The sequence below is a fragment of the Perca fluviatilis genome, chromosome 1 (assembly GCF_010015445.1).
Source record: "Perca fluviatilis chromosome 1, GENO_Pfluv_1.0, whole genome shotgun sequence".
NCBI lineage: Eukaryota > Metazoa > Chordata > Actinopteri > Perciformes > Percidae > Perca > Perca fluviatilis.
This window is the reverse complement of record NC_053112.1, coordinates 41,103,223-41,118,629: the sequence shown is the minus strand read 5'-3', so window position 1 is coordinate 41,118,629 and position 15,407 is coordinate 41,103,223. Positions and strand designations below refer to the sequence as shown.

Genomic DNA, 15,407 nt, shown 5'->3' with positions numbered 1-15,407 from the left:
GTTAGCCTGTTTTTACAAAAGCGTCTGCTACGGAGCCATAGCGTGAGGTACAAGGTAATGGAGCCTTTTATACATTTTTGTCGTGTTTCTTTAGAAATAAACAATGGACAAATAGAGTCTTCAGATGTAAAGTTATTTGCTGTCAAAGTGGCGCCAAAATGAATGAAAATGAATTAACCCCTTGTGTTGTCTTCCTATCGACCATGCAACTTTTAATTTTTTTGGGTCAAAATTTAAAATTAAAACTTGTTTTTTTCGTCACTGTAGCTCTGGTCGGATTTTTTGGACACTTTTTTTTTTCCTGAAGTTTTTGTCACTCTTTTTCCCCACATTTTTGAAGCTTTTTTCCAAGTTTTTTTGTCACTTTTTTCGATGTCTTTGTAGATTTCTTCTTTACTTTATTTGAAGTTTTTTTTTTTTTTTTCACGTTTTTGAAGCTTTTTTCACGATATTTTTGTCACTTTTTTCAACGTTCTTTTATTAAAAAAAATTCACATGTTATAAAATTGAATAAAACACCCAAATTTAATGAAAGTAGTGAACTGATCATTTATTTTACTTGTGAAGAAGTAAAATAAATGATCCATGTTTTGGTTGAAAGAAACCCAAACTTTTTATAGTGAAACTTTTTTTAAATGGGTCAAATTTGACCCGAGGACAACAGGAGGGTTAATAAGCTAATAAAAAGCTAAATCATCATCGGACGATAGCTGATGGGTTCCAAGATCCCACTCTTTTGCTCTCTTTTTGATTGGTCAATACTACTACAAACAATCTTGTCCCTGTGCCTACAGGTTCTGCATTTATATGCAGATATTTGTTTATAGAGCTTAATCTTGTCTAAAACTGTTAGCGTGAAATCCTGTGATAGGACAACAGAGTGATGGATGGACAACCAATTGTCCTCCCATCTTTATATCCTACCACTACTGGGGAAAAAACAAACGCATTGCCATTCAGTCAAAAACTGTTGTGTGTAGTGCCATACTTAACCCTTTGTATATGCAGAGTTAAAGTTCATAGGCCATTTTCTTCTAATAAACTGTCTTCTGGGCTCATTTTGGATTCCTCTTGTCTAGCAAGGAGCTTATTGTTTTTAGAAATGACAATTCTGGCCTCCGCTCAGGCCATTAAAGAACACGTGGTCCTCTACCTATCCAAGATCCAAGATACCCAAGATTACAGTTTCCACTTCATTTGGCTGGCTTGTTGTTTATCTTCACAAATGTGTGTTCCAGATGTTTGCTGTTCAGTTTCTGGGAAAGGGAGACTTCTAGATGCTGTAGCCTAAAAAAAAAAAAAAAAAAAACGCTTTCAAAAAACAGCATTGTTTTGCCTCTTCCAGCAAATCAGGTTTATGACCACCTGGCAGCATAACGCCTCCTGTACTTCTCAGAAAAGTAGTGACACCACAGCCAAAACCTGTCAGACATAACGGACTAAAAGCTTTATATTCAAGACAAGGGGAACCCTTACCAACTACAGGAAAACGCTGGTTTCTCTGTGTGCGTGTGCCAACTTTACCCACAAAATACTGGGCCTCTAGCTTGGGCACAGCAAGCACTCTCATTAAGAGCTAAACAGCTTCAGTAAGAGGCAATTACCCAGTTACTTCAAACACAAAAGAAACTGCACAGACAGAAGGGGTGATCAAGACTGCTTACACACATTAAACACACACATACAATCCGTGAGCTAAACCGACACAAACGCTTACAATTATATCGCTTATGTGAGCGCACAGACATGCAGAGGTCACAAGATAAGAGAATGCAGTTGAATTATTTAAAATTTCGAGAAATGCCTGAGTGAGTACAGAAGAAGAGCAGTTGAGAGTCAAAGGCTGCAGACTGGATTTATAAAGAAAGAGAGACAGAGACAGAGAGAGAAAGCATGAGTCAGCAGTGTGCCAGAAACAGGGAGTTGAGAGACAGAGGAAGGGCTCACAGGATTTAGCTATTGCTGGAGCCCTGACAAAAGAATTTCTATGCTCAGTTTACTGTGTGTGTGTGTGTGTGTGTGTGTGCGTGCGTGCGTGCGTGCGTGTGTGTGTGTGTGTGTGTGTGTGTCATTTCCTCGGCAGGGTGGATTTGAAGCAATCCAGTTCTAAAGAATTTGTGTAAAACCACAGCAAAGCACTGGCTTCTATCTCTGTTTTGAAAGAGATTTGCTGAACAGTTTAGCTCAGCGCATGACAAAAATATTTGAATCACAAAGGAGTAGTTCAACATTTTGAGGAAATTTGAATTCACTTTCTTGCCAAGCATTAGATGAGAAGATTGATATGGCCATCAGGCATTTAGCCTAGCCTGGCCTAACCTAGCACCTAGCACTACCTATGAAGGCACTTGGACACAACACTGACACAGCCTATACGTTGATATGTGAATGTGTTTCCTATTGACACATCCAGCAGTTGCAGAGCAAAATTAGTAGCATTTGGAGTAATGTTTGTGTCCCTCTAATGAATGTAAGTCCAGTATCCACTCACCTTTAGCTCTGTTTTGATCTCCACCTAAATATCTGGATCTTCAAGTGTAACATGCCCCACTGTGTTCACCAGCTAGTCTCTAACTGTGTATGTCTGCTGTTTGGTGCTGGGCAGGTAGCTGCTTTGAGGGCGGTGAGAGTGACCCGAAAAGCTGTGGGCCAAAATATGAGCTGAAAGTTGCTATTAAGCTCTTAGCCTGGTAGCTTGGATGTCTAATGTTAAAAAAAATTTCTTGTATCCACCATGGGAGCCGAGAGAACATTTAGGTGTAGCTACTGCAACATGAAACAACTGCCCAGACCCAGAAATGATAAATTAATATCTTTAGCGCTTGAGGGTTAGAGACCACATAATAGACATATAAAAAGACCGAAAAAATAGACAAAATATGGAAGTTAGAAACTAGAAGTACAGAAAGATGGGACAGGGAGAGAGGCTGAAAAAGTGTGAAAAGATCTCTCAACACCACGTGTTTGCACATGTACTGTATGTATGAGAGGGCAAAAAAGTAAAAAATCAAACACTATTGTTTTTTTAGTTTGTTTTAAATCTTTTGTATAATCATCCCGTTCTGTCTGTTCGGACAGAAAGCTGTTTGGATGGACCAAAAGGACAAACAGGAAAGGAGTCTTCCACTGTCTCCCTTCAGTCCAACAACAACTTTGAAATGACTGGGAATAGACGGAGTATCTTCAGAGGAAAAACTCATCACACTGATCACACATTGCCAGGAATGCCTGGAATTCCAGCCCTCATTAAATCTTCCAAAACTTAGCCTTGGCCTTAGAAAATGAAATATTCTGTGTATTAGCTGTCATAAAGATACACATAGACTATCCTTGCATCTACAGATTTGCACTTGAATGTGCCATTTTATCCCATTTGTGGAGGTGGAGGCAACGTATAAATTCCAGGCAGAATACTCAACATCAACACATGGATTTCATTTGCTTTTTCCAGGACTAATTGTCCAGTTGTGGAAGCTCATTGTGTGAGAGAGGTTGCCCTTAGCTGTATTGTTCTGTGTGTTTAGTTTGCGTGGGTGCTTGTGTGTGTGGTGGGTTGAAAGATGTTCTTATTTTCTCTCCAAAAGTTCTCTTCTCTTCTTTTCTAATGAAGTAAGTGGCCCACAGTATTTTTGGCCGGTAAGGCTCTGAGTCAAACAGAGAGTGAGAGTTGGAATCCAGACAGATGGAAGTAGTTAGGCGTGTACTACTGTATTGCCACAGTGTGACAGAAAAAAATAAAATTGAGTCCAATCTGTTTATAACTCTGCTGCCATGCCCGATGCCCCAGTCTGTGCTTGGATCATAATTATTGATGCTTTCATGTGTAAGGATCACTTTAATGATGCTGCTTTTAAAGGTGGAGTTAATTTACTTTACATACCTTGTATACTGCTAACTATCTTAATGCATAATCATGATTTCTTTGCTGGTCATACATTTTATTAATAATCTGAATCTGAAAAGTAATTAGTAACTAATGTTGTCAAATAAATGTAGTGGAGTACAAACTAAAATATTTCCCTCTGAGGTAGTGGAGTGGAAGTATAAAGTAGAATAACATGGGTATTACTCAAGTACAAGTACCCTAATAATTGTACTTGAGTCAATGATCTTAGTTACTCTCTACCACTGCCAAAATCCAGAAGGTTCCTTTTTTGTTATTAGAGATTACCAGCTCAGTATTTGTATCAGCTGATGGCAGAAGCTTCCATCTCAGGTTCATTTGCGTGGCACATAAAATGCAAAGTGCCTGTGTTTGTTTCCAAACTGCAGAGGTGGTTAGCATCCATTAATAGCTGCTGACGGCACTCAGAATGTCACCAGGTTCTGAGGTCACGGATGACTCACAGTTTGACATTACATAGGGCATAATGATTGCGCCCTATTATAAAAGTCTCTCAGTCTTTATCTCTTTCTCTCTAAATGATGAACCAAGCATCATGAGCCCACGTGACTGAGCTGAAGGTCCATTATTCCCTATGGATGCCTTCCCTGGAGGGCTAAGGTCCCTGGACCCAGGACCCCAACCATAGAGCTGGGCTTAAAGCACGGGTAGGCCCCCTCTGCCTGAACTAATGCTATGCTTCATTTAGTAGCCTATTTATTAAGAATGTAACACTCCAGAACTCATAAAGCAAACATAATCTGATTTATTGGAAATTGTGTGGGAGAGATTTAATCAGATTTGACTGACGGTGCTAGCAACATAAGCAACAATCCCACAACTTTCATAAGAGTTTAATTCAAATGTTGCTAAATCCTGATTGGATTGGATGGCAATACATGACATTACCTTTCTGTCTACTTGAAAACTGAGTAGAGTTCAGATAAAAATACAAATGAAATGTAAAATAGCCAAAACTGTTCGAACTTTGGCAGAAGATTGTGTGTATGACTCCATCACTGATAGAAGCTGATTGAGAAAACAGGGTTTCAGGGCCATAGATGTTCCTCCTGGTCAAAAAGTTCCTACAGGGGAATGTCGATAAGTAAAAATGTGAAAAATGAAACCCCTCAAGACAGGCTAATATACAGTAGTGTGTGGATAAAGTGTTCCAATTCAAAGGAGTACTTTGATAAGTTGGGCGACTCATGAGAGACAGATTCAACTGATTAAGAATGGTCAAAATTACAGATACAAAGGCAGAGATATCTTGACTTTTAGTCATGGGTCAAACTGCTGGATCTTAGTTTTTGTTAGACCCTCCCTGACTGGTATGTGCCCAAATCTTGCAGTTTGTAACGCTTTCTGTTATGAATTTGTAGTCTCCACGCCCAAGCTGAGATAACCCTGATTGTTGTAATGCTTAAGATGTTAGTGATCCTTCATGCCACTAGGTGGAGCTCTCGTAATTATGTGATACTAGTTTCAGTACTCCCTCAGCTACTGTGTGTTAAGCAGTGTTTTATTTGCTAGAAGAAGAATGCTAGTTTCGGGCTCAAGTGACGTTGTTTGCCTGTCCACATTCACTATTAAAAGCCACCACTCGGTACAACCTTCACTGTGGTCCTTATGATTGCCTAAGTTACCACATATTTTTGGCGACGAGGTGAACTGGAAGTGTTTTTACATTCCTTTTTGTTTTTAGTGTTACAGTGCTAGCTAGTCAACGGTTGGCGGCTAGTTTCATGAGAGAAAGCAGCGAAGAGGAACATGAGGAGGCACACGGAGCGGCTGTAGGGCAGCGACAACAACAAGGAGGAGAGCCTCGCATGCTCGCTGCATTCCGCCGCTAGCGTCAGCCAGAATCCAGCGGTGGGCACTCCTCTTGTCAGCCTACCAGTATACCATAGTGTACAGAGCGGGGAAGGACAATGCAAACGCAGATGCGTTGAGTCGTCTGCCATTGCCAGAGACACCTGACTCGACATATGTGCCTTTTCGTGTCTTTTCATTGGAAAAACTGTCACAGACACCTGTTAAGCCAGGCCAGGTCAAGCAGTGGACAGAGAGAGACCCAGTGTTGTCCAAAGTAAAGACTTAGGCTATCTGTTGCAGGGCTGGCCAAGGTGGTTGACAGTTAAGAACTGAAACCATATGTCAAACGCATAACGGAACTCAGCCTACAGGATGGCTGCATTTTCTGGGGGTCGAGGGTAGTCGTACCTCCCCCAGGTCGCTCACAGATTGTAAAAGAACTACACAAGACCCATCCAGGAGTGTCAAGAATGAAAAGCCTGCCAGGGTCCTATGTCTGTTGGCCAAGGATGGATTTAGACCTGGAGAACAAGGTAAAGTCATGCACACAATGTCAGTCTAATCAGCACATGTCGCCACCAGCCCCTTTGCATCCCTGGGAGTGGCCAGATCACCCCTGGTCTAGACTATGGGGCAGATGTTTCTCATAATGGTGAATGCCCACTCCAAGTGGATAGACGCTCACATCATGACCAACATAACAGCACCCGTAACCATAGACAAGCTCAGACAAGTTTTCGCAATCCACGGGTTGCCTGACACAGTGGTCACGGATAATGGTCCAACGTTCGCCAGTGAGTTTGGTGCGTTCATAGAACAGAATGAAATCCGGCACGTTCGTACAGCTCCTTTCCACCCGGCCTCAAATGGATTAGCGGAGCGAGATGTCCAGACGGTGAAGGAAGGTCTGAAGCGAATGAAAGGTGACTCTCTAAGCACAAGGCTTTCACGTTTCCTGTTTAAATACCGCCTTACGCCACAGACTACTACTGCAGGGGCTCCAGCAGAGATGTTGATGGGGCGTAGGCCTAAGTCAAGGTTGGACCTGCTGCGTCCAGACATAAAGGCCACAGCGCTGAGAAAGCAGGAAAAGCAGAAGGAGGGTCATGATAAACAGGCAATAGTGAGACAGCTGAAACCTGGTGACAATGTCTATATCAGAAATTTCAGCAACAACACTACTCAGAAATGGCTACCTGGAGAGGTCCACTCTCATTTGTTGTTGAATGGACGAGTGTTCCGCAGACATCATGACCACATCCGCCTGCGTCATAATACAGGCCCAGAGATCGTCAGCACTTGAGAGTTTGCCCCTGGTGAGCCTGACTACTGTGAGACCATCACCAGAGGAAAAGTCACAGGAAGAAGAGTCTGTGCCCTCTAGAGAGGATGGACAGTTGATCAGGGACACACAGACCCCTCTTGTGACCCCAGTGCCTGAACCACCCAATACACCTAAACCAACAAATATCGCATGATGTCTGGATATTACTCTAAGTGATCTTTCATCCAAAAATGTATAGTTGATTAAGATTTTAGTCTGATGAGAATGGTTATTACTGGTCACTTGAATGTGTCATTCAGTGGTAAAAATAACTTAATCCAGTGCGCTCTACTTTAGCTTCAACATTAGAAACCAGAGCTATATGTGGACTTCTATACTTCACTTATACAGTAGCCTTATAATCTGAGTTTCAGCTGCCACATCAGGACTGAATTATTACACCCAACACGCCATCTAGTGTTCTATTTGGGAATCATAATTTGGGTTGAATTTGAACAAGACTTGATTCCATTCGGCCTCTAGATGGTGATACATTCATTGCGCCACGGCTTGAATGGGGCCTTATGGGAAATAAACTGTATATATTCCATTGTAGATGAACGGATTTGATGCGCATGTATCTCTAATTTCAGCCTAGAAACAGGCAGTGTGAGAGGTTTTGATTATATGTGAGCCATGTGTGATCATTTTGTCTGTATAAGGACAAACAGCTGTGTCCCCTGTCTGCCCCTCTGGCGCTCTGCTATGACAATATGTCTTGGCAAGACTAGAACACCTCACACACACTCTCAAACAATTGGGTCAGTGTGAGACACACACACACACACATTAAAGAAAGACTCCTGTTGGGTGATATGGTAGTAATGTGTCCACTGCGGTAGTCTCTTATTCTCTAAGCATCATTTCCCCCCTTTTTTCTTGATTTCTATCCCATTCTCTTCTCTTCTTTTCCGTCATCCTTCTGTGTATGTCTACACAGCCAACAGTAACATGGCACCGTTTCTAATCAAATAAGCAGGAAGGAATGTCTGTCTGGGTCCAGTTTATGAACTGTGCACACACATAAGGTGCCGTGTGGGGTCATTTTTAGCTAATGTCATCATGGGAGGAGACATCTGTACAAATCAAGAGTATAGTGTAATGTCAAGCCACCAAGAAGAGAGTTTGCTCAGGTCTACATCTTTGCATTTTATTTTATTTTATTTTGAAGCAGATGCTACCAATTTTCCATCATTAGCTTCAGGCTGCATTTGGATTATCTAAAGACACCAACAAAGCAGCCCCACAAGGAGTTTCTGTCTGTCTTAACGTCAAGGTTCAGAGAACGTTAAGCATGCAGAATTTTCATTACCAAAACAGGAGAGGATAAAAGTGAGTTTTCCAGTAACAGCTCAGTGTGCGTGTGTAAGTTGTGTGTCTAGGTGTCGGATTAGGTTTGTTTAAATTAGGAGAATGTCTTTCCAAGGCAGAGTGGAAGGGACAAGAAGACATAAACAAAGGAGTCGAAGCTGCCGTCTGTGCAGACGGACAACAGCTGCAGGACAGACACATACATACCAGTCTTGTTTGGGAGCTTTTATTCTGAAAGTCTTTGAGCTTCATATTATATACAGTGTAATATATTTCCTCTGCAGTATGTTGAGTATTGTAATAAAATACTATATTTATTCAATGGTTGAGCATATCATTCATTCATTCCATCATTATATTTCCAAACATGGCTTGTTCATAAATCCTTGCAGTATGTTGCCCATGGCCAGGTGGGCCTTTACTGCCACTATACTGACTCCTGTCCTTCAATGTACTATAACTTGAGGGTGGATGTGGAACAGTAAGTCATCATTGCCTCGGCGAATCTCAAGCAGGAGAGGCTGGTCCCGCTGCAGCATCTCGTGGATGTCTCTGGTGGTGTGGACTGGTTGTCCATTTAGTTTGACTATAACGTCACCTTCCTTAATCCCTCCACTATAAACACAGAGGAAACAAACTGTACTCCATGATTTGCTATAGTATGTCATAATGTAAAATGTGTACATGCCAAACACATGACTGAACAGATTATGTAACAAGTCATCATTTATGTATAAGAAATCCTTTATAATAGTCCTCACGTAAAAAAAAATACATTATGGCATTTGAAGAACACCAAAGTTTGAGTGCTACTTGATGAATGGTGGTCTTGTTTCTATAAAGGTTTCTTCAGAGTACTCTTTCTCTGTGTGTGTGTGTGTGTGTGTGTGTGTGTGTGTGTGTGTGTGTGTGTGTGTGTGTGTGTGGTGTGTGTGTGTGTGCGCGCACTTGGGTTTTTGCAAGTGTGTGTGAACGTACGTTTCTGCTGCAGTGTCAGGTATGACCTGTTGCACCAAAACTCCGCTGCTGACCTTGGGAAAGTCCAGATTCTGACGTCTCAACTCTGCTACTAGACTGAGAGGCACACATATACAACGGTAATGTTAATGCTAATACCAATACCAATATTAATACTAATAAACTTCTTTTCATATGTTGCAAAAACTAGTTTCACTGAGGCATCCATCACCACCCTTCCATCTTCTATGGAGGGATATATACAGTCTGTCATTATCCGTACTGAGTGATTTCAAATATTACTAATTAGAGATGAAGGTTGTTAGACACAATTATAAAGTCTGTAACATAATATGCCTTATTTATATGTAATGGTGGATATATTTTGAAATTAACAATAAATAAAACCTATATTGAATATGCTCAGAACAGACAGAATATGTGGCATATTAAAAATACTACAATGGACAACTACAAATAACCTAATTAATAATTATGTCACATTTTATTTTGATCCAGTTTATATTATTTATGTACTTTTTTTCTTAATTTATTGTATGCTATTTTACGTTATTATTAAACTGTGTGTCTGTGTGTGTGTGTGTGTGTGTGTGTGTGTGTGTGTGTGTGTGTGTGTGTGTGTGTGTGTGTGTGTGTGTGTGTGTGTGTGTGTGTGTGTGTGTGTATAGGTTTGTATGCACTGTATGGTATAGATGCACTGTACTATAAGACAATAAATAGAGTTATAAAAACTAGTTTCACTGGAAGAAAATGGGTAATAAATCCATTATCATTTAACTAAATGCTGAATAAAATTTTCTTGATGAAAATGCTCAGGCTTTTTAATAAAAAGCTACAATCTCAAATGTGTGTGGGGATGTAACAACTCACGCTTTGGTTACAGCAAGCATCCTGATGCCTAAAAAATGTCTCTTCCCCTCCAACACGTCTGAAAACAACACAGTAGTATAAACTTATTCTTGGAGAAAGAATGTGACCCCCCCGTCATGGAAATTTCCATGACGACAGACGCTTCTCACCTGCATCAGACTGGGGCTCCTCTGTAAGTCTTCTTTGCAGTCTGGTCTTTTCTGTCACAACAACAACAACAACAACAACAACAACTGGGATGGGATTTACTGAGAAATAGTGAGAAAGTAAGTAAGTAAAGTTTATTTGTATAGCACCAAGTGCTTCACAATAAAATGGAATACAATACAACAAATTAAAATACAAGAAAATTGAAATACAAATAGAAAACATAAACAACCATAAAAAAAACTTTGAATAACTAAAAGCCTGCTTGAACAGCAGAGTCTTCAATTGCTTTTTAAAAGATTCGACAGAATTCACACAACGTAGAAAGGGAGGCAAGACATTCCACAGCCTAGGAGCCGCTGATTGGGATGATCGACCCCCTCTAGTTTTAAAATGAGCGCGGGGAACCACTAATAGCCTCTGACCTAATGACCTCAGGCTACGGGTGGGGGTATGAAGCTGTATCAAGTCAGAGATGTAGGGAGCAACTTGACCGTGCAGGGCTCTAAAAGTACGGACCAGGATTTTAAATTGAATTCTATACTGGACTGGTAACCAGTGAAGTGAGGCTAAAACAGGTGTGATGTGTGCTCCTTCGTTAATGTGAGTTAAAAGCCTTGCAGCAGAGTTCTGGACAGCCTGGAGACGCTAAAGCTCAAAGAAACAACCACTGGGAAGGCTATGAATCCATGTGTTCCTACTGTTCTCTATCTTTGTGCGGTCCGAGCTTTGACCTCTGACCTTTGCTGTGTTTGGTCTGTGACTCTGCGAGGAAGCGTCTGATTCGGTCGGAGGGAATAGCGAAGGAGATCCCTGCTGTCACTTTCAGCGTGTTGATGCCTATCACCTCGCCGTCCTGAAATAAAATACACACATGTATCACATATATCATTTGGATTACTACAAATACTATCTAAAAGAAGACTGTGTGTAGTCTAACACGTTAAATATTGCTATACACACTGTATATATGCAATCATTTATGCAAATGTTAGCCCGAAAAGAAGACTGAAATGCCAGTTTACTTCATTCATTCATTTGAATAGCTCAACAAATCGTAGATGTGGGCAGACATTCAGCGGTCTATGTCTATGTAACTCTGCTGCTTGGATCAGTATACAAAGTACAGCAGCCAGCTTTTCGTACTTATTTTGTGCTTTTTGGGGGAAGTGTGCATTCCAGTTAATATATCCAGTCAATAAATGACTTATTTTAGCATTTTTTATGTAACAAGTTTGTAATTGTTATGTCTACCAATATTTTTCAAATCAAGTCAAATTGGATTATATAGCCCAAAACCACATATTTCCACAATAGTAATATTGAAGCAGTTGTGTTATGTGATGCCTGAGGGGCGCCCCACCACATGCAGAACGATTTCTAGCATGTAGGGCAGCCTATATGTGTTACTGGTAGGGCGACCTAGGGCACTTGATCACGTTTTCTCTACTGGTAGGGAGCCCCAGGGTGCTCTGCATTGTGTTTTATCTGTCATAGCCAGAGGGAGAGTTTTATAATCTTGCAATCAGAAGCCCATGTAGAGTTTCTTGATAAGAATCTTTATTGTCATTGCACATCAGGTTTATACAATGAAATTGCAGTGCTTCTTCAGCCAGTGCATAATAAATATAAACAATAAATATATAGATATACAGATAGGCGGGGGTTCAGATATTTCTAATACTGATTTATTTGTATTCTGATTAAAAATAATAATAGTTCATGTGGACCTCTGACAGTCCCATTGAACAATCCTCCACAATCATCCAAGTCATCACAACACTACTCACCAAGTTAAGAAGAGGTCCTCCAGAATTTCCATACTTCTCACAGATCAGATGAAATATGAGACAGGGACAATAACATCAATGATTTTGACACAAATGACAAAAATCCATATACAACAAAACATCTCATCCAGACTGAATGACCTGTGTGTGTGTGTGTGTGTGTGTGTGTGTGTGTGTGTGTGTGTGTGTGTGTGTGTGTGTGTGTGTGTGTGTGTGTGTGTGTGTGTGTGTGTGTGTGTGTGTGTGTGTGTGTGTTCTCACATTAATAATAGCGTCGGTCTGGATGTAGTCCATGTCTGAGTCCTTGATGCCGAGCTCCTTGCCGTCTCTCTGAGTGGTGCTGACGATGCCCGTGGTGACGGTGTTCTGCAGGGCGAAGGGGCTGCCAATAGCAACCACAAACTCCCCTGGTCTCAGATCAGCTGAACGGCCCAGAGACAGCACAGGAAGCTTTTTCTGCTCCCAAATGGGCGCACGCGGATCAAACATACCAACACAGGTAGACGTGTCAGATGGAGACAAAAAGACAGAAATGGTGCCAAGACAAGTTGTACAGAGAGCAAGTTGCAAAGGATGAAGGCAAATCAATTAGGAAAAGAGACAGACAGAGAGGGGAATTAAGAAGAGTTTAATGCTTACAAAACTGTCCAAGTATTTGAGATATGGGTGTGAGAATACACACATCAGTGCGGTGTCTATGAGTCACAGAGCTGGTGTTTAGGAAAGTATTCCCGCTATGAATGTCTAGCAGAAAACCGTTGGCACAAGACACGTGTCAGGATGTGGGTAGTGTGCAATAGTGCAGAATGCTTTTTTGTATTAAGTTCAAGAGATGTCTGGAAGATACATTCTAAATACTAAAGTACTAAAGTAACATTACTTGAATTTGGAAAAAGGGTGAACAAAAGTGATGATGAAGTTGCCTGGACAGGATGTAAAAGCCCCTCCTGTGTGTTCAGCGCGTGCACGCTCTCACCTGGGGGTGGACTTTGATCGTGGCGATGTCCGCCTTCCGGTCTACGTCTCTGACCGTGGCCTCGTACGCGTCGCCGTCGTTGAGCTGCACGCGCAGCTGGGGCCTCCCTGTCACCGTGGTCGCTGTGGTTACCACGTGAGCGTTGGTCACAATCACACCTGAGTGGTTCACGATGAAACCAGAGCCACTGGAGAGACGCACGTGGCGACCAAACAGGGGATGTCTGGAGACAGAGAAGGGGAGAAGGAGACAGGGAATGAGAAAGAGAAAGAGGCCTTATTTCAGGACACAGGTTGGAATTGTTGAAGTTGTATCACTATAATGAGGGGTAAGCGGAGCGCAAGTACGTACCCAAGTAATTCCATAGGAATATTTTGTATTTAAAGTTAGAAGGGTCAAACTTCAAAAACACTCTGCTAAGACTGCTGTGTCTTTTACTCAACACTCCATGTAGCTGTAACATCTCTCTGTACACACACACAGACACACACACAGACACAGACACATACACAGACACACACACACCTTATGAACAGTTCAATGTGGACAACAGCAGGTGCTATTTTCTCCACTACATCAGCGATGAAGTTGAACTTGTAGCGAGGGCTGCTGGGACGGACCAGTGGACGACCTGTACTGACATGAAGAAAGCACTGCATTAACAGAAAAAAAAAAAAACACACACACACACACACACACACATGTGATTTTAGGGAAGATATATTATCAGATAAACATTATTCCTTCAATGCTAGTGCTGCAAAAAAGTGCAGTATAGCAAAATGCAATGCTAATTAGCCAAAGTATGTTAAAAAAAAATAACAATTCAAATCAGGGCGGCAACTAGGGATTATTTTTATTAGGATTAATCCGTCTATTATGTTTTTGATAAATCGATTATAAAATTAAATAGTGAAAAATATCCATCAGTGTCTCCGAGTCCTAAGTGATGTCTTCAAATAGATATATAGACAGAAGAGACATATTAGAGACAGAATACAATATTAAAAAACTGAGAAAAGCAGTAAATCCTGAAATTGAAGAAACTGAAATCAGAGGATATTTGGGGGTTTTTGCTTGAAAATTAGTGAAAACAATCAGAAATAGTTGCTGATTAATTTTCTGAAAATCAACTAATCGACTAATTATTGCAGCTCTCAATACAGAAGGATCAGTACGTCCAGAAACGCTATTTTGATGGTAAGATGAGGCAAGGAGAAGACTTACTCTTACTCCATCCAAACTTACGCCATACTCCATCACTAAACCTGTTCTGTGTTCAAGTATGAATGTATATGTATGTCTCTGTTGAGGGAATGTATGCAGCTGCATGATATAGGAATGTTGTGTTCCAGGACCGTCTCCTTTTAAGGTCAGCGTTAAACACACACACACACACACACACACACACACACACACACACACACACACACACACACACACACACACACACACCTTACTGACAAACACATACACCCGCAGGTAGCCTGTCCCCAGAGGGAGATACTGGACTTTCAAAACAACATTGATTTAGGTGAGCATCTGTTTGCGGCGCCTATGTCATGGCGCCATTATTAATAACTTAACTTTACATAACCCAAACTTGACATGTTAGATAAATGTCTCTTGGAAATGCAGAGTGCCTCAGAGTTGGGATGGCACTACATTGTGGTTAAACTGCACTGCTTAATCCTAAATCTCCTCTACCGAGATTTCAATAAATGGTTCAAGTCTCCTAAACTTCACGGATCCAGAGTCAAGCTGCTCCTGAGTTTTCCCTGACAGTAGCACTGTAAACTATTACAGCTATAGGCCACAGACACGATGTTTTATGAATTTGTATAATCATATGTTTTCGTTAAACCCAAAAAGTGAATGTCTTCCCATACCTGCGCCGGAAGGTACACAGGGTCCTTTGTGCGCTTGGCTAACTGCGGCTCTCCCCTTCTGCTCACCTTTACGGCTGGCCGCTCTCATCTTACACACATTACCGTACGTTTTCCCGTCGCTTCCACACACTTCATCCTCCTTTTTACACCGGCAGACCCCCTTGGAGCCTCGGCGCCTCCCCGCAGCGAGCAGCTTGCACTCCAATCCATCCCCGCAGGGCAGGTCGTTTTTGCGGCCGCAGGGGTCTCCCTCGCGCGGTGAACACGCCAGGCAGCAGTTACATCTATCCGGGACGTACCCGCCGGGACAGCTGGGGCTCGGACACAAGCTCACGTCGCAGCGGGAGGCGCACTTGTCAGAGCGCACAGCTCCGGTGAAGTCGTGCGTAAATAGAAGCGCCGCTGCAAGTAAAAGGAGCTGCAT

General features: G+C 41.7%; 1 protein-coding gene across 1 annotated transcript; it reads right to left on the bottom strand.

Moving 5' to 3' along the window:
* Nucleotides 1–8,545: 8,545 nt before the first annotated feature.
* Nucleotides 8,546–15,407, bottom strand: LOC120561373 (serine protease HTRA3-like). The gene is made up of 10 exons (XM_039804468.1): nt 14,984–15,407; nt 13,620–13,725; nt 13,095–13,317; nt 12,380–12,574; nt 12,119–12,151; nt 11,070–11,184; nt 10,331–10,381; nt 10,182–10,239; nt 9,312–9,407; nt 8,546–8,948 (listed from the first exon to the last, which is right to left on the bottom strand). Exons 1-10 carry the CDS (start codon nt 15,405–15,407, stop codon nt 8,780–8,782), a joined length of 1,470 nt encoding a protein of 489 aa, XP_039660402.1. The 3' UTR covers nt 8,546–8,779.